The sequence below is a fragment of the Numida meleagris genome, chromosome 3 (assembly GCF_002078875.1).
Source record: "Numida meleagris isolate 19003 breed g44 Domestic line chromosome 3, NumMel1.0, whole genome shotgun sequence".
NCBI classification, from domain to species: Eukaryota; Metazoa; Chordata; class Aves; order Galliformes; family Numididae; genus Numida; species Numida meleagris.
In genome coordinates this window covers 79703546-79724135 of record NC_034411.1, presented here as the reverse complement: position 1 = coordinate 79724135, position 20590 = coordinate 79703546, and the positions used below count along the sequence as shown (strand labels likewise).

The 20590-nt window shown below is 36.0% G+C and overlaps 1 protein-coding gene across 1 annotated transcript in view; it reads right to left on the bottom strand.

The window, feature by feature from the left end:
• PHIP (pleckstrin homology domain interacting protein) overlaps window positions 1-20590 on the bottom strand; it is a 94814-nt gene that overhangs the window by 15505 nt on the left and 58719 nt on the right. The window contains exons 16-26 of the mRNA XM_021390245.1: window positions 18086-18226; window positions 17355-17431; window positions 16406-16637; window positions 13345-13464; window positions 10661-10768; window positions 10122-10246; window positions 9848-9930; window positions 5673-5784; window positions 5412-5473; window positions 3698-3853; window positions 1632-1752 (exon numbers count right to left, since the gene is read on the bottom strand). Coding sequence (XP_021245920.1) covers window positions 1632-1752; window positions 3698-3853; window positions 5412-5473; window positions 5673-5784; window positions 9848-9930; window positions 10122-10246; window positions 10661-10768; window positions 13345-13464; window positions 16406-16637; window positions 17355-17431; window positions 18086-18226 — 1337 coding nt within the window. The remainder of the gene's footprint in view (window positions 1-1631; window positions 1753-3697; window positions 3854-5411; window positions 5474-5672; window positions 5785-9847; window positions 9931-10121; window positions 10247-10660; window positions 10769-13344; window positions 13465-16405; window positions 16638-17354; window positions 17432-18085; window positions 18227-20590) is intronic.

Sequence of the window (20590 nt, the reverse complement as noted above, 5' to 3'; positions counted from 1 at the left end):
GCTTTAGCTATTATTAACCTTTTATAATGTAAATAACCCAGCATGTTTCACTTCCTAAGTCACAGTTGAGAATTACCAAAACTGTAATGATGAAAATGTATTAAAAGTACCCATTTTATTCTAATAGGCGGCAATGATCAGAATTCCTCACATAGCTCTGATTTAATAACCTAAGGAATAGTCACAATATTGTGACAAAGCAAAATAAGTGTGTGTGTGTGTGTGTGTGTGTGTGTGTGTGTGTGTGTGTGTGTGTGTGTTTTAGAAACACAGGCATAATAAGACTCATTTCAGAAGAGGAATAATGCCCTAGGGGTAGGCCTCATGAAAAGCTACTGAAGACATCACAAGCAATTTGAACTGCCATTCCTACACACGTTAAAGGAAAATAATTCACTGAAAAGTACAAGACAAGGCAATTACTCATTAACTAACTAAGCCCAGGAAATCCTACAAACTAGTAAAAACCGATTTACTGAAGAAGCTATGCTAAAGACCAAAAATAATTGATGCTTTTGACAAAAAGAAACAAGCCCAAGTGACTGAAAATTCCTTGCCACCACTGATGATATGGCAGTACATTAGAAAAGTCAAAGTTGGATTATCATGTAGTTAACACAGAACCAGATGTATGCACATTATGGCATTATAAAATATAAAACCTAGACATCCTTTAAAAAATGAAAATGTGATTTCAATTTAGAGTACAATCTCCAGACAGTCCATGTGAATTTCTATGAACTAACTTTGAAATTTGACCCAAATCAGCATGCTGTAGAACCATAGAAATGTTCGAGTTGGAAGGGACCATTAAAGGCCATCTAGTCCAACTCCTCTGCAATGAACAGGGACCCCTCTACAGCTACATCAAGGTGCTCAGAGCCCCGTCCAGCCTGACCTGGGACGTCTCCAGAGACGGGACATCCACTACCTCTCTGGGCAACCTGTTTCCGAGCCTCATCACTCCTTTTCCTTATTTGCAACCTAAATCTCCTCTCTTTTAAGCTTGGAATCATTTCCCCTTGTCCTACTCACATGAATTCAACAAAAGCATTAGAGGGAGACTCAATTGCAAACCATAAATTTTCCAAGACAAAAAAAGGAAAAAGAAGTATATTAAAGGAACATGCTCCTTAACGGATAATATATATTGCAAATAAAATACATTGATTGAAATCACAGTTCGGGGAAAAAGTCAAAATCATGTAAAAAAAAAGTTAAAAATTATTTTTGTTGCTGTCCAATCATTTAGAATTTCAGGGCCAATAATTTACAAAACTATGTTCGATCTCATGTCTTAAACTGATAATGCAAGACTTAAAATCAAACAAACAGAAGCATATTATAACAAAAACACTTTACAGATGTCGAAGGTTTCTACCATTAAAAAATATCAGAAGCAAACTTAATTTACTTTATAATTTGAATCTTAAATGGTATAAACAAGAATTTACAACACATAATTGTAAAATGCATTTTGGACAAGGGATGTTCAATCCTTTTAGGACAGAAGATCAGACAAACAGAAGAGCACACCTGTACCCATTTCCAAGTTGAGTATAACAAGACAAACAGCTACCATGACCACCGTAGGCAATATTTCACAGCAGTAACTGAGACTTGGATCTAACCTGTAAAATCTGCTTTCCAGTCTTTGTTTAATGGTACTCAGGTCCGTGGGATATGCCACAACAGTGCAATACATTGGGTAAGCTTGAAGATCCACAGGAGCCACAAATGCAGACGCAATATCTACACAGAAATTAAAAGAAATCCAAATTACATACCCCCAAAACAATCAGAGTTCCAAGAATTTCAGTTTCCCCCTGCGACATATGCTATTTTTTCATGTTTGAAACACATGGCACTTTCCCAAAATCAACAGTAATAACCACGCTAGACACTCTGAACAATTTGTAATATTTTACATACAAAAGTGTTTGCCGACATGTATGCTGCCAGTACAAGCGCTGTATTGCCTACCCATCCTGTTATGCATGAAGCACAACACTCTTCAGAGACACAGCAAGTAAATGCAAAATATACACATTTGAAAAGTTAAACATATAAATTACACGTATAAGAAGATATGCAATTCAGTATTATTATTTACAAGACACACTCATTCCATTTGGTTTGATATTGCCACTCTCCCAACTTCAAACAAAACAATTCATTACATTCTCACCATAAAAGTCATAGTAGTATTTTGAGCCAATTAAGATATGGGGAAAAGCCATTCTCAAAATAAAATAGGAAGACAATCCTCCTGTCTTGACCAAATAGCAAAGAAGGCATTTCATACCGATCCACCATAAAGCCAGAAGACCAGTAATCAATTTAAGTCTATGCACCTGCACATTTTTTTTTCCTCCTATGCTTAGAAGCATCATGTCTGCTTAGACATCATTCTGACATTTGAAACCTCAAAGGAAAATAAAATAGAAAAAGCAAAGAACACCTTTAAAGTATCTCTCCAATGTTTTTTAAAAACAGAAACTCTCTTCTTCTAAAAGCCATTAACTCACTCTTATAAACATTTAAGCAACAGCTACTTTGGACCAGTATGCACCACATATGCTATAGTTAAATCCCAAACTAAGTAGTATGCCATACAATGTAATGCAAAATGTGAAACCATTACTCTTATATACATACATAACACAGTGAAACCAATCAAAATTTCCTTTCCTCAAAATTTTTAAATGTAATTCTGTAATTTGGATTAGTGCATACATATATATTTTATTTCTTTCGGAAGCAAAAGGAAGCTTATTCTATCACCAAAGAAGTCATGATGTAGGATACTCAAGTGTCAGAAGTAATTCAAAAGTTAATAGTTTTCTAGGATTTTTGAACGTAAGTAATTCAAAATCAGAATTGTCTTTGGCAACCTACATATACATAATTTATGACCATTGTTACCAGAAGATCTGAGACTGTTGACTTATCACAGAACATACAAAGATTTGTGATTCAGCTTGTATTTCACTGATGGATCTCCACCTCACACACCCATCTTTGATCATGTAAATGTTGCAGTGATGTGTTCAGTGTTTTAACAATTACCTTTTCAAAAGCTGCCTTCTACTTCTAAAGAGTAATTGTTCTACATCCAAATAGCAAGTGGCTTTTCATAAGTTAATCAATTACTTTATCCTCAATATTTTGCTTTTACAGAACTTCTCTTCTGTTTTTTCAGACACAACTAAGGTGATGTGGGGGAGAAAAGTGGAGTTAAAACAAGGCTAACACAAGAGAAACCCAGACATACGTATCCATTCTCTAAGAATATATGATTTTTTTTTCCTATCTACCTGTAGTACAGTTAATATTCTGTGCAACATCAGGCTGGCACTTCTAAGCCCAATGAGTAATTTGGGTAGCTAACATCAAAAATCAAGTACTTGCTTTTACCATGCAAGACACAACCCCCCTCACATATGTCACGTTACCGAATATATATATATAATTATCTTTTAAAATTAGGAGAAAGCTCAGGTTTTTATACACACTCACTATATGAAAATTTAAGATGTGCAATGAGAAAGTTCTGTTCCATTTAATCAAGCAGAAGATGTATTATTATTATTTTTTACAACATAAGCAGTTACTGATTTTTGTAATTTCAGAAGTATACATGAGCATAAGTCTGTAAAACATAATAAAAATGTTTTCTATAATATTCAAGATTTACCTAGAGTCATGAGTTGGTTTATCCCTGCAATAATTCTGTCACACTCCTGGTCTCGCGTCCTGGAACCCCACTCTCCATCCAGAGGTTTATAGAGCAGTGTTCTGCGCTCTTCATCTGTTAAAGGAACACTAGTTCCCAGTTCTTCTGGAAATACAGCTAGAATGTAACATGAAAATTCAATGAAATACTCATCTTTGTACCTTATGAAATATATGTATTTACTCAACTAAGAAAAATTAATTCAAAATACAGATCATCATTTCACTAATCAAGACAAACACACAATTCTTGTATTAAAAATGTTTTGAACAAATCATTTGGTATCCTTTCTATTGTTATATTTTAAATTTAAATTTTTATGATGCAATTTGGTGCACAAATCCTCCATTAAACTAGGTTTACTGCCTTCCAAATAGCCAACTGCAGAATTTATTTTACAACCAATTAGGGTAATCTTCTGTCATAATTCAAGTTTATGTTTGTTTCTTAAAACCCCAAATTCTTGGTAATGTAACTAGGATTTGTGGTGGATGACTTTCAGACAGAGTTTAAGTTAACGGAGTTGATGTTAGACACTGAAACAGTCTCCACAAAGGGATTAAATCCTGTCAGTTTTCTGAAGTCGAATAATGAAAGCAGAGCTACTGAGCAAGCAAAATGAGGTGCCATCAGTCTGGCATTCTTAAGGACCTACCAACATTGATAACACATAAGATTTTCAGAGAATGATGCACACTGCTCTTTAACTTTTTTTGAAAGGAAGTTATAACAGAAGACAGTATTTGTGGATGCAGCGTGGATACAAATTCAGATTCAGTTATCTGCTTGCTGTAGTTATTTACACTTATCACGTTATCACTCCAGTTTTTGACTTATAAGTAAGAACTACCAATTAAAAGGATTGAAATGAAATAAAAAGTAGAAATGAAATATGTACAACTTGAAAGAATGAAGAATTATTTATGGTTATTTGCAGGTGATAAAATTAGCAAAAGTTTCCTGTAAAACAGAAGGAAAAAATGCTGATTTCCCTTTGCTTTTTAACCAGATTTTAATAAAATCATCAAAACATCCGAGTAAAGAAGAAACACAATATTCTGTTCATGGTCTGTGAACAGTGCCCATGCTCTACTGCCTTCTCTGTTGCATGCCTGTCTGCCACAAGTTCTGGATCAAACAGGCAGCAAAACCTACTATTATCAAATGCTCTCTGGAATCTTCAACACATGGAACACCTGCAAGCATGCCAAGAGTTCTGAGAATAGGCAGCTTAAAGCTGACATGGGGCACAGGCTTTTCTTCAAACCTCTCTAACCGCATAATATGTTAACTGCAATGGTACACTGCCTACTAGGAATTTTTCATAGAATCACAACATTGCTCAGGTTGGAAAAGACCTTCAAGATCATCGAGTCCAAGTGCAACCTAACCATACTACCCTAACTCTAACAACCCACCACTAAATTTCTGTAACATCCCTGGCTATTTCTACTCACTTCATTTGTTTAAATATGGCTGTATGTCTGTTTTTTACCCTAAGGCAAATATATCAGTTCATTTATCTTGGTCCATATTTAGTTTGATCGTTACCAATGTTCTTTAAACGCAATGGTTTGTGGGCCTTCCCTCTACTCCTTAAGAGGTAAAACTGTACAACATTTTTTACTTCTTTATATATGCTCTTAAAGTAAATTAAATTATTCATGTACCATACCATTAGTTGGTATCAGCTCCATGTCCCAAGGACTCATCTTCTCAGTATCTCCATTATCCCAGCTTAAAAAATAACCACATTTAAATTACTAATATGCTTAAAGTAATTTAATGTTTGTAACATAACTTATTTAGATTTAACACAATATTGTAATAAACCAGTACAGTGAGATGCATGACTGAATTTAATGAGAGGAAGTTGCTCAGTCAATACGTCAAATGAAATATTTAATTATAATAGATTGAAGATAAGTTTGCTAACCAGACATTGTAGCACTGAAATAAGCTATCGGGATAATCGGGCTGAAGAGGTTCCTGGCTTTCAATTGTTCCAAACCACCAGGCATCATCTATTACTGATCTGAAGCGGTCACCTAGGTAAGAACACAAAATAATTTCATCAATGCAGGGCACCTTACTCCTCTGAAGAAAATCAGTTTACAGATACCTTCAGCTTGCTCTTGAATACAGAGAACCCTATAAATGCTTGCAGCATCAACAGGCAAATATGAATCACATCATTCAAAGAAACAAACAAAAATCCAACCACAGTGAAACTCTTAAATTCTTTCTGTAGGTTGCCTTTAAATCAAAATGAAGCAGTTAATAGTGGGCATAAATAAAAACAATTAAAGATTTGCAAACACAATTAAGTAACCTCTATATATGAATTTACTTCTTAATTTCATATAAAACTAGAACATTGCAATGCTGAATCTTTAAGACTAAAATCTACTTGCATTAAACACCACATGCTATCTTAAATAACTACACATTGACAGCTCTGTATAGGGAATTCTTTTACATGGTGCTGAGCTCATTCTCCTTTGTTTCTGGAGTGTTTTTCAGCTATATGTATAAACAATTTCCAAATGCAACTCAGAGGTTCATTTCCTTTATTCTGCAGGCAATCTGACTGATAGAAGAATTTATTAAAGATTTCTCAAAAGGTAAGCAGAGTCATTTATGATAACTTGAAATGGTTCACTATTGCAACACAATTGTAGAGCTAAGCAAAAAGGTCAGAAGCATTATTTAAAGAATTATACATCAGAATATACAACACGTCATCGTAATTTTTAACATTTTCCATAAAACACGCCACAGAATTTAGAAACAATTTTAGTGAAGCATTTACTTCACTCAGTCCAAGAACAAATATAATTTAAATTACCTGAGATTCCAAGAAGTATACATTCTTGTTTTCAAGAGATTTGAAGACTATGCACACCACTTTCTAACCTTCTGCAATGCTTCCTTTCTCCCCCTCCAATAAACTCACATCAAGGAAAAAGCCCACAACCTTCTGCTTAAATGCTTGCTGTGGTTGTCTAAATTATTAACAACTACATATATTCTCAAGATGTTCTGCTTTCTTTGCTGCACTTTTTTTTAATGGATTGCAAGTATACATAACAAATACAAAACTTCCATTCAGTGCTAAGGGTGCTGAAAGTAACAGAACAAAGTAATTAATACCAGAAAAATCTGAAATGCAAGATCAAAAATGAAAATAAGAGTTGATCCTGTATTCTAAAGAAACAGAATAGTCTGAAGAGATCTTACAGAACAGTCTTCCTATATGGTATTCCCCAGTGATCAGTTTTAGAAAGAGACATGAGTAGGTATGATTGTGAGTGCCTTCATAGTGCTGAGCATTAAGCAGTTCAAAACCACTTAAAGGAACATATACCAGTTGCCTCTTCACATTTTTCAAGAGCCACAGCATTCCTATGGACAGAATGATAAGGTAAGAATAGCACGTAATTGAAAATGCTCACAGAGGGATCCATTTGATCATTATTTTTCCAGCGTTCTCTGTGTCATCTCATCCATGGGATACAAGGAAGCTATCTACATAGACATTAAATCAAAAATTCTTATTAAAAGAGGCGTTTAATGTAATTTTCCAAAACTGAATATCAACAGATGATGCCAGCTTGGTGGAATTATAAAATATATGCTAAACTTACAGTGGCTGCTATCCAACAGATATGTATGCACACCTGTCTTAGATGAATAGCAAATGCTCAAGGAATCCTACCAGAATCGGTTTTAGCTCAGATATTAGCATTTTAGTTCAACCAGAAGACAGTGAGATGCAATAAATACATATCTGAGTAGGAAGAAAAACCTATCACTCCTCAACCTTTATAAGTGTATTTCTTGTGGAAAAACATTTATAGCATGACAAAAAAGAGGACCATAGATCTACACCTATCAAGAAACAGCAAAGCTTGGTGACATTTTAGTAGATGTTGGTCAAGATTGTCTCTTAAGGGATCTTCATACTATACTGATCTTTAATGAGGAAATCAAGGTATATTTTCCTAATGATTTAGAAACTATGGGTCTTCACCATATTCCCTTAGATTTGAAGACTAGCTGTCCTTTTGAAGATCATGTGCAATAGGATATGGATCTTTATTAATGTGGCATGATGTAAATTATATTTATATGTGCCATTGGCTTTCTTGGCCACCTAGGCACACTGCTGCTTCATATTCAGCTGACTGTCGACCAACACCCCCAGATCCATTTCTTCCACACAGTCTTCCAGCCACAGATGACCAAGAAGGCCAACGGCATCCTGTCTTGTATCAGAAATAGCATTGCCAGCAGGAGCAAGAATATGATAATCCCTCTGTACTCAGCACTGGTGAGGTTACACCTTGAGTACTGTGTTATGTTTTTGGCCCCTCACTACAAGAAAGACATTGAGGCTTTGGAGCTTGTCCAGGGAAGGGCAACAAAGCTGGTAAGGTGTCTGGAGCAAAAGTCTTATGATGAGTGGCAGAGGCAACTGGGATGGTTGAGCCTCCTCTTGTCCAGACTAAAAGGAAACCTTATCGCTCTCTACTACCACCTGAAAGGAGGTTGTGGTGAGGTGGGGGTTGACCTCTTCTCCTGTGTAACTCATGATAGGACTAGAGGGAATGGCATCAAGTTGTGACAGGAGATTCAGGTTGGACATAAGCAAAAATTTCTCCTCAGGTAAGTGATGGAGTCACTGTTCCTGGAGGTGTTCAAGAAATATTTACATGTTGTACTAAATATTGCTGGTAGGTGGATGGTTGGACTGGATGATCTTGGAAGTCTTTTCCAAACTTCATGATTCTGTGATTCTATATATTGCTAATGCACACACATACTCAACAAAAATGTCACAATATACGAAGGACAGGATATCAATTCACCTTTCCTGGCAGAAAAATCAGGTAAGAAACAATTAGAAAGAGCTTCTAACATCTAGCTGTTCCACTTATTCAGGTCACTTAGCTACATTGAACTTAGGAGAGGACATCAAAAAGGAAATAGTGAACTCAGACTAAAAACGCAGCGTATCTGCAGAAACATGTACCATACCAACAGTTACTAAACAGGCAATCAGATATACCATTATGCTGTTGCATTAAAATCTTCCCTTCTATATGATGCTTTGCCTGAAGTGGTAAAAAAAATAAAAAATAAAATAATGCCACCAAGTCAGCCTTGTATATGCTACTCACAGCTCCTGAACAGATGAATTCCTGCAGTTCTATCTGTACGCCAATTAGTGCTAGTTTACAAAAACAATGAGAGTTGGTTTAATATTATATGTATGTGTTGCCTAATAATTCTCAAAACAAGGTATCAAAACCAAATTTCTCTCTTAGGGGAAGAGTTCATTCTGAACTCTGAAGAATTAGTAATACTTGCTCAATCTTTCAAGTTCAGGAACAATCTAAGAGTGTTCTTAGGAATAAGAACATGTTTATTTCATGACCTCCTGAAAGAAAATACAGAATCATTTTGTCGTAATGCAGCTCTCTCCCCCTAGCTTGATTTCAACGTTAAAAGGTGATCTTTGCTGTTGTACAGAAAAGATGACTAGCAAGTAGCTCTGACTGGAGTACTTGCCTATTACAAACATTCTCCAGTATCCAACACTTTATTAAAACAAGTAAAAAGAGGTACAAGGGCATTTTCTTTGAACAATCTAGAGATTCTAAATTCCTAATGGTTGAAAAAGTGTATCTGTATTTCCAGAAATAAGCAGGTGTGAAAGAACTGGAAAAAATATTCTAGTAATTATTTAGTTGAAAGAGGGCCTTCAATCTAAAAAATAGAGAGAAAGGCAATACACAGGATAAAAGTTATCAGTTACCAATAAACATCGTATTTCTAAAAAGGTATTCTTCATTCCTCCCTGTAAACACACAACTGAGATTTTCTTTGCACCTTCTTTCACAAATCACCTTCATTCTGTTTGCTTGCCTGTTGCTTCAGTCAAGGACAAAGTGAGACTCCACGTGCAAATGTGGCCAAGATTATCCTCCAATTCCAGTATAATATAAGGATTTATTTACCACAACCTACCTTTTAATAAGGTATCGTGAAAACAGGGAGATGTGAAAACAATCAATCAAAAAGACCCAGAAACACAACACAACTCACCTATATTCCATCGTCTGTGTTTTGCATCATCAAATTGCTGCCTCAAAACTAGGAAGTCTATGACATCTGGCATGTCATGGTACCTAATTACAATAGAATACAGAATTAATAAGTAATACTAAAACATGAAATAAGGCACTTATGTAACAATTTAACACTAACTTCAAACCTTCAGAAAGCTACAGCTCTAGTCACCGATTTTCAAAAGAACCCAGAATTACAAAAAAAAAAAAAAAAAAGCACTCCAATTTGAATATAACAGTGCTTTTCTTACTTCATAGTGAATGATCCTCCAGTTAGTTTACCCGTATCGGGGTCAAGAAAAGCTAGTTTAAGACAGCAGAGAGTAGGCAATCCCACTTCATACTTAATCCCGACTATTTTCATTAACTCTTGCTCCTGGAATAAACAAAATGTTATGTTAGTCATCTTTGATTTCATTTATGGTACAACTTTCTGAAACACGACAACATGGGTGTACTGAAAGTAGCAGATTTCTGCCAGCACATGTCAAAAACTCAAGTATTTCACTGGAAGTATTGTAACTTGTTTGAAAAAATATTTTGCTATGAGATGTAAGTAAAGTAAAAATAAAATCAGACTAACTGATATTCGCTCAAATAATTCAAGGAATAAGTACAGTTTAAGGCATGATTTCATTCAGCTTTTAGGTTTAATTTTTTTCCCTTACACATATCTTAATATTTAAGATCACAATATTAGGAACATCTGTATCAAGAATCTTCTTCCAGTTAGTTTCCAAAATTCCTTTTTATATTAAGGTACCAAAGAAAAATGAAAAAGAAATCGTACCCGTAATTCCATTTTATGCCATGGTTGTTTTTTGGGATTAATACTGTATATTTTGTTCTTCTTAGCCATAACAACATATGCTTCATGACCTTGTCGGAAATAGTAGACCTAGGAGTGAAATGAGACAGTTATCTGACTAAGATTTTGAGTAATCGGAGTGTTAGGGTACTGCTGCCATACAATATATGCACTCTCTTCTTTATCATCAACTTCTTTGCTGTCTGCTTTTCCTGCGTAAGTCACAGGTTCTTAAAGAAATTAAGAGGACAGACAAAGCAGGTATCGTAAAAACTTTTCTGGTAAAAATTTACAACACCATTGTCAATACGAGCAAAACATACTAAATTACATGTGAAACCATAACAACATCAATAGCAAAACCAAAACCATCTATTCATCATCACACTATAGCACAATTCCATGACAGTAAGAAATCCCACTAATCCACCTGCTTATTCAATACAGTAAGGCAGCTCTAAGATGACAATGAAGTATCACTAAATGGAGCATATAGTTAATTGCATCTTTTTTGAACAATATATTGGCTATTCTATTGGGAAGACCTTGGTATTCATTTCCATACCACCAAGCAAACAGCCTAACAAAGACAAGAACTAAAAAAACAGATATTTCAAGCACTTATAACAAATCATTTCAAGTTTTTTCCACTACAAACTTCCACAAGTCAGTATGTAGAATCTTAATACAAATTGGACGAATGTTTCTTGTTATAACCCCCCTGCTGTAATTAAGTTAAAAAAAAAACTCATCATGCAATGATGCATCATGCATCCCAAGACATTCCTATCAAGTAGGATGAAGGAACAATAGCTTAAATGCAAAGGTCTAATACAACAAACAAAGCAGAGTGAGTGGCCCCCAGTAAAAATAACATTTGTATTTCCACATGCTTCACAAAACAGTTGTATCATAAAACACTATAAAGAGCATCTGTCAAGCTTCTGCATTAACTGTTACTGAATTTTCTTAATGTCATATTGGCATTTTTTTTCCTCTGACACAGAGAAGGACTTCAGCTTTACTTCCCTTCACAAATGTTTTATACCCTTACATTTCAGGGTATTTGACACGCACAATATCATCAAAGAACCTAACTGGCAAGAAAAGGAACAACTGTTTCTTGCCACACCTTCACACTTAGAGGCATAGGGTACAAATAATTCCTTATATATTTACTATTTGTGGTAAGCTTCTACATAAACACACTGCTTATAAAAATGGATTTTTTTATTTTTTTTTTCTGGTAAATTGCTCCAACAACAATTTAGGAAGTCATTCGTGGAAAAAAAGAATTTGTGCCAAGGAAATTATATTTTTAATCTTGACCAATTACTGCTTCTGGATGTTTGTGGTAGTACTGGGACCCAAGTGTTCTTTATCAGGTGAACAACAAATATTACAGAGTAATTTCCACTGTATTTGGGTAATCCGACAAGCTGAACTACAGTCCCATCTCTGTTGTATGTTTCCCACTGTTACTCCAGACACGTGACAAGACTTTAAATGGCAGTATGCAAAAAGGGAACACGGATGGTATGTGCTATTCTTATGCACTGAATATAACTAAATACAGCACTACTGTTGGTTCTTGTTTGCACAGCTGTAAGAAAACAAATCTGTAACCTCTCTCCTTCCACATCTTATAAAACATATCAACTAGCCCACCAAAATGTTCACAGGCTGCAAGACCTCTTCTTTCATCACATTTCTCTAATTAAACCTATATTTTATTTCTGTGGACCTCTAAAGTTGCTTTCTAGTGAAAAGAAAGAATTCATCATCCTAAAACAAATCTGGGATAGCAAGTATCAGAGAGAGAACTTTAGACAAAGCAACTCCATTACAAACGTTCTCTCTATTGACGCAACTACTCCTACTTTCTAGGCACAGAATGGGAAATTCCCTGCTCACCAATATAAAGAATTTTTCAGCAAAAGAATGTAGTCTGCTTACATATTACTAGAATGCAGTGCTATTTCAGCAGGCACCAGACCAAATACAGGAGTTTACCTTACTGAACTGGTATGTTGTTAAGTCTTCTGGTAATACGGTAATGATGAATCCCCAGCTACTTCACTGTATCCAGAAGGTATCTGGCACCTAACAGATTTGTTCGGACTCAATCTTTTGAAAAGCATTGTCTCCAAAACATGTTTGCTAGATGGTTTAAGTACATAAGCGTTCTCTCCATCTGAAACGCTGATTTGAAGTGCTACTCCTCTCGGGCTTGTATAATTACTACATAGTTATGCTGCAAACTGGATTCAGTAAAAGCACAAGTAAAAATTTTGCACATGCAACCACTGGTTCTGCTTCAAAGTTTGTACCCATGAACAGCTGCAGCTCAGGAGCAGAAGTTCTACAAGCATGTCCTGAGGAAAGCCACACACTGAATGTAGTAGAAGAAGGAATGTTATTGCAACAGCATGGAATAAAAAGGTCAAGACAAAGCAACACCATGTGCAGAACCATTTTAAGTATGGGAAAAACTTTTGGGAGCTAAAGCAAATTTTAGCCTGATTGAAGAATGTTTTGAAGGAAATTCAAAATATTCCAATAATAAATGGTATGAAAACTCTGGGGGAAAAAAAAGCTCACATGATTTTTTAAAAAGGCAGAAACAAGCTGAAAGAAACAAGAATACAAGGGAAAAGTGAAAATACCTCATCGCCCATCTGTGGTACAAATGGGCACCGACGAGGAACAGTGTCTGTAATCCATGCTGAAGGCAGCCATTCTTCCAGTGTCAAACCATTTTCTGCCAGAACTCCTACAGCCAGCCTCTAAAGAAAATGCACACACAAGATTAACATGAGTAAAATAACGTTTGGGGCAGCCCTGTGTTTTGGGAAGTGCTTTATTAAAAACTGACTGCCAATTCGCTATTATATTTAATGTAAAAAGGAACGTGTTGCCAGAAGGAAGATAAACCTTACTTAGCCAAGACCAAAAGTATTAACAACTTAAAGAAGTTTTTTTTTTTTTTTTTAATAACAATCTTTTGCAATAATCATTGAATATATTAAAAATGAACTCTCGTACCAACCTAAATATGCCTTTCTCTTGAACCAATTAGATAATATATATGCAACAAAAATTGTTAAATCTTAGTTCAAAAGCTGCATGTACGCCTTGACTTTTAGCTCTTTTTTGTATTAAGAATCTATAACCACAAATTTGCATTAAGAAACAAGATTCAGTGAGCTGAGAACAGGTTCTACACCTATCCTTCTTGTTCCTTCTCCTTGTTAAAGCTATGTTTTAAACCACCATCCTTCAAACATGATGTCCAGCAAACAGACAGATCACTCAGGAGGACTGGAAATCATTCTGACTAGTGAGATAATGGGTCTTAAGCTGAATGAACAGCTATTCCTCTTAAGCTCATGATTCAAGTTATGCCACATATTGGGCTACAACATTAGAAGGCCAGCAATGCAAGGCAACACAAAGCTATGAAAACCAGCATGCCAAATCATACAGCTGCCTTGGCCCACAAGACACTATAACTACACAGTTCCCTCCAATCAAGGAACCCTGCAAAATGGTGAGAAATAGGTTAATGAGCATACACAGAGGTAAGGCCATCTGTGAATGATATGAATTGGGAAAATAAAGGTTTGTGCAACCATCCAAGCAAGGTTTCTTTGGAATTAACAGAATCTTGCATACGTACAGAAAGCCACTCCATACAGCTACTGACAGAAGAGCTTACTTTCCCAGACTGCAAATATTAGACTCCAAATGTCATTCTAGGGCACAAATTCAAATGAGGTTTCACCAAGATGGGAACTGATTTGAACACACCAGTGGAATGCCTGGGCGTATTGCAGGGAAAAGCATCCACACCATTAAAAACAACAACAAAATAATAATAAATAAATCAAAATAGTGCCTCTCCAAGTAATCACTAACATAGAAGCATCTTACGGATCTTCATGTCCAAACAGGTCAGTCTTGTGAAAAGCTGATACACTGTGTATGACAGAGCTAAGTGTGTCTAGCTTATTGGTGAATTACGGGGAGGTGATAGGAAATAGCTTCTAAAGAAAGTCTTCCCTTGTTACAGCTTCACACATTAATCATCAGTTCATGACACTCTGGAAGCCAAGCCCGTACTCAAAACATCACAGTTAATAATCATGCTTAATAAGGAAGAGACTAATCCCAGTGAATAAGTCTAACCATTTTTTCAACTCTGCTAATTTCTTCAGTAATCAGTTCTACAACCTGACTCCATACTCAAGTTTTATTTTTTGGGGAGGTAAGCATAGAATGGGGAAAGAATCTTTTTTGAGTTTTATGTCTGTCACTGGATGTCTCCATGTAACAAAATAAGGAAGAAAATCTTCTGTACTGGTTTCTAAACCAGTGACCAATTTATAAAAGCTTTTTTAATATCAGATGTCCCCAAACTTTCTTCCTGAGAGAAGTCAGTCTATTTGTACGCCCTAACAAAGAAAAACACTCTTTGATCTTCCTATGTACTCCTTCACTCTTGTATCAATTTTTAGATTGACTTTTGCTGGAGGGGGATTTGAAATGGAAGCACCATTCAGGATCTTGGCAGCCAATGCATTAATAGAGAAGAAAGACATTCTTTCTTTAATCCTTTCTTAATTTCTATAATTTTGTGCCTACCTACAAAGATGGTCAGTACTTTTTTCCTCCTTCTTTCCAGTGTAAAGACCAAGTTTGATTCAGGTTCAGAAAACAGGAATAACTTCATACCAGTAAGGACTATGAGCTCTCTCTGTGCAGCAAGGAAGTAGAATCTCTACCACAAAAAATTCAAAGACTTATCTGTCAGAAATAGCAGGTGTACTTAATCCTACCTATGCCCAGAATGAAGAGATGATTTCCTGATACTCCTTTCAGTCTAATACTTTCTTTTGATTCTAGAATGAAGGTCATCTTTAAAATATGAAATATTTAAGTCTGACATTTTTGGAATCAAAGACCTCCTTCATCCCAGTAACTGGCACCAAAATAGATGCAAGTCCTCCTAAGACACTCATTCAGTTCAGTTTTAATCTAAGTGGAATTGCTAGATTGTTACCTGGTTTTATATTTTAGAATAAAAGGCTAAACTAGGGCTTTAACCCGTTAAAAAACTCATATTTTTGTGATATTACACCATTTTCTGATTTCAGACCTGGATACTATTAGTATTCCCCTATAATCAATGACTCCACACAATAAACAAAACCCTGTTTAATTAAAGAGTAAGACTGCCACCTAACATCCTGTATGACTTGACTGAAGGTTCATTAATGATACTGTGCTAACATGCATGTTGGCTGTTAACCTAACAGACAATAACAATAGATAGAAGCATATTGATAGAAGCATAGCTGAAATATAGTGCAAATATCATACACTGTGGAATTGATAGAAAATGACACGGTTGTGCAGATCTAGATAGAATTTGCAATTAAACGGGGAGACTGTCAGTACAGATGAAAAATACAGACACACATTACATCAATACACTTCTCTAAAAGAAATTTATGGTCTGAGGCAGCATGGTGTTAAGGACATTAAGTGAAATGCCAAATATTTAGAAAGCATGTAATTACAGCAATATCTTGACTTACATGAGTTGGTACTCCTCATTTATTACTGGTAAAAGACATGTTTTTAAATTAACATTACTGAATCAGTCATCGAACTCTGCTAAGTCACTAAGAATGATCATCCTTTAACATACAAAATGCATCTAACCTTCTGTTTTCTCTCTTTGGGTTTTCTCTTCTTTGGTGATGTTGATGGTCCATCTTTCTCCTCACTTCCTTTCTTCCTTTCCTTTTTAATTTGCTTCTTTTGTTTTTCAGGTCCTTCCTCATCTTCTGAGCTACTTTCTGCTTTTTTTGTTTTAAGCTTAGGAATTTTCTTTGGTGGCTGCAGATTGATTCCTGCATCTGCTGTCCAGTCAGAATAGTCACTAGAGTAGTCACTACAAGTGATATGCCAAAGAAATAAAGAAATTAAAAATTAGAAGTACACAGGTTTATATAATATAAGCCAATACAAAATTAGAGTTAACAGTCTAGAAAACTGCAATATTTTAGAAGTTTAAAAACAGTGCCTAAAAGCATATATTCTAACTTCAGTTTAAATGGTAGTAAAACAAAAGACTTGAAATCATTCAGTCTTGTAAAAGTCACCTTCGAGTATCACTAAAATAAACCCACTGGTCACTTCATCAGTTCAGATGACACATTTTAAATTCTGAATATTGTTCTCACGTCTTCTGGCTTTGAAGAGCTTTGAACTAAAGTTAACAAAAAGCATCCTGCTCAAGAAGCAGCAATGGCTTGAAACTATCTCAATCTTTGCTTTAATTTCAAACCCCGGACCAGCAGAGGCAGTCACAGTGCTCAGAATGGCAGTCATAGGAAACTGTAACTACATGCCTAAAGTGTGTGCACCTGCAAAGAACAACCCTCCCAAAAGCCAACAGGAAATACTTCTGCTGATAGCAAAGAAGGGTGAAACATTTCCTGAATTTTACTTAACCAATCATACACATGAAAATGAAATCCTGAAAATTTTAAGTTCTCTGCTATCTTCTAAACGTACATTTTTGTTATCAGTAGTTGCCTGCAGTAAAGATAAGCTTATTTAAAATTTCCAAGTAGAACATTTCTCTGTGAGGTATACTGTCACTTACCTAGAACTGCCATCACTGTGCCATGCTCGTTCATCATCTTCTGATGTTCCACCACTGGCAACAACTACTTCCCCTTCCTAACAAAGGGCAGAGAAGAGTGGGAATGGGCAATGACAGGAAAAAACAAAATATTTTCTTTGGAATTTAGACTTATTTCCTTCAGAAAGGAAATAAAGTATTTATGCAGAGATGCATAGTATACAGCAATGTTTTTCAACATACAATCGAGCCCCTAGTGCTTCTCAATCCCCATTTTAAGAGGTTAGCTTACCTTTAAAAAAAATATTTCCAAATCTTTTTAATGTAGTACTTCCCTATTTTTAAAGCTACTATCAAAGAAAATTAGGACAAATGATAAACACTCATTTCTCCACTGTAGCTACTGCACGGAAGCACAGGCTGGAAGAGACCTCTAGAGGTCATCTTGTCCTGCCTCCCTGCAGGTAACCATACTAATTGGCTACACAGGGCATACTTACTAGGCTCACAAATCTAGGAAAGATTTAATATTGCAAGCATTTAGTTTGCAAAATGGTTTTACAAAAGCCCTTTTGTCAATTAATTTTTATGCAAAACTGAACACACACAACTGCATGTGAAAACATGATTCAACATTGATTTTTAAAGAAATGAAAGAAAAACCACAAGGAAAACGCTATCTGAGTTTTAACTAGAAGCTTAATTGGCTGAAGCAGGAGCTTAACAAACAGAAATGGGACTGAGGATCTTACGTCTGAGGAACTGTGTCCATTTTCTAACTCTTCAGCAGGCCTTGCAGGTTCTTCTACTGCGTATCTCGTACGATAGTTGTGCTGGTTAGCTTGTTGTTTTCTTGAGTCACTAGTGTCTAGTAAATGATCATGAGAATGGTTCTGTGAAGACATGAAAATCAAAACAGATTATTTTTGAGTATATGTCTTATTAGTACACACCATTTTATTTAACATTAGTATTGAAGGAAGCAACCTTTGTTGTGATACAAGATACGGGTTTCAACATCAGAAAATTCAAAACACATCACAAGTCTAAAACTAAATCTGCCTAGATGAGAACGGACTCTTTTGGAGAACTCAAGCACGTCGTATTTTCCACCTAAACAGTCAGATCTGTTAAAAGACACCATACACTAATGCATCCCTTAGCAATAGTCATCCCTATATGCTAAGTCAAAGTTTTTAAATGGCAAGATGATGCACAAAAAGGTTAAAATGAATGAAAGTCACTTGTAAAGAATATGAGTTCTTATGAAGCTTAGAAAATCTAATGCAAACAGTTGCTTTTAACACTTGAAGTATGTAATCCTATTTAATCTCCCATTCTTACAGAAATTTAAGTGCTATCATCTTGATTTCAAGATTTCTGTTGTAATTTTTTTTTAGCATGCATGCTTGAACTTCAGGCCTGATCAGTCCCAATGAAATAGCTTCTGCACTCTTTCCTAGATGCCACAAAAGGTGGTATGCTCTGCCGGTGCTCCCCTTCTTCCCTAAAGGAAACCTCCTATCTATCAAGTGCTGATATAGTTGAAAAAACAACGTCAGCAGAACTGGAACAAACCACAGAAAGGTATTAATATTATCAGAGCATTCTAGTAGGACAGACTGCTTGTACCTATTCCTCTTAAGACTTTTTTCTTCTTGAACAATGAAATTTTGTTGTAACAAGATTACATGAGGTTTGTATCACCTCAGTTCCACAACAGAAGTAACTCTATTATTTTATACTGCCCCTGTTTAAGACAAAACAACAACATCAGACTTCATGGAGATATACAAAGTTTTTCTGTGGTAGGCCCCACCACACCCAAGTTATGATCCACCCGTGTTGAGGCCCACAAAGTGAAATGTTTCCAACCCTAAAACATTTATATTATAGTGTACAGAGAGGGAACCAACTCTGCAGTAGCACGGACAACCTCGTCAGAAAACCTCAAACATTGTAAAGAAAGGATAGACAGACAAAAAAAAGAGGGATGGAGTAGTAACCTCATCACTGGAGGTTTTCAAGATGCAGTTGGGGAGGGTGCTAGATAATCTCATCTAGGCTCCCTTTTCCTGGGAAACATTTGACCTGATGACTGCTCCAAGTCCCTTTCAGCAGGGTTGTTCTGCGACTTTGTGATCTTTCCTGTCCTACATGACAAAAGTTGGTTCATAAGGTTAAATTTTCCTCACTAAAAAAAAAAAACAACTGCCTGTTAAAAACCATAGTAAAACTTGGCTAAGCAGCTGTATGTAGCTATGATGTGGTTTTCCTCAGCCAAATGCAGAAGTCTGATAGCTAGAGCTTTTCTCCATGTTAGAAGAAGCGTGCCTTTTTCCAGCATGACAGCACCTGTCCACCTGGGTAGTCCAGTGTTCTGGGCAATTCCATTATGGTTTCCATCACAGTGCACAGGACCAACACACACTACTCTGTGTTCTATTAAGTGTGTGTTTCTTTTGTTCTGTCCAGTGAATTCAAGCTCGGGAAGATACCAATGTCATCTACTTGAGAAGCTGGCAGCACAGCTTCTTGAAGACACTTCTAACAGAATTGCTTAGCAATCAGCATTTCAAGATTGTCCAGACTTTTGAAACCTGCAGCATTCCTTCTGGACTCAAACTGACAGCACACACCACATCTCTTCAATCTGCTTTGACCTTACCCAGAACAGCTGTACGGCAGCCCTAAGACTAGCAGCTGAACCCATCACACAGTACATTCTGCTCTCAGCCTTGTAGGGCTGCTCACTTCTTGTCAGGCTCTCAGGATTGATTGCTGACAGGTTACAAAAGCCAATGTTACAACAACTTATTTCTGCTACTTTCACAGAATACCCACTGGAAATCACTGCTTTTGTATAAAGCCCATCCAGCTCTTAGCATCCTGAAATATCTTATGAGGAAGTAATGAAAACAGAAATGGGATGGCACAAGTCTAATGAAACAAATGAGTAAAGTACCCTCTATAACAACAAGCATGCATTTTGCATATAGTACAACTACACTGAATTTGCTTACTCATCTCTCTAGAAATTAAACCCCTAAAAATTCACACACCCAACTCTATTCAGAAATAAGATTTCTCAAACAGTTATTATAAAATGCCTTTATCCTAGTTATGTTGGAACGATGGATTCCCTGAAAAACTGAGGTGCTTTGCACTGCTCTTTGGTTTTTCAAAGAGTTCTGTTCTTCTCTTTTGGCAGTTTGGAGGTTGACAAAAAAAAAAAATCCCGCATGGAAGCACCAATG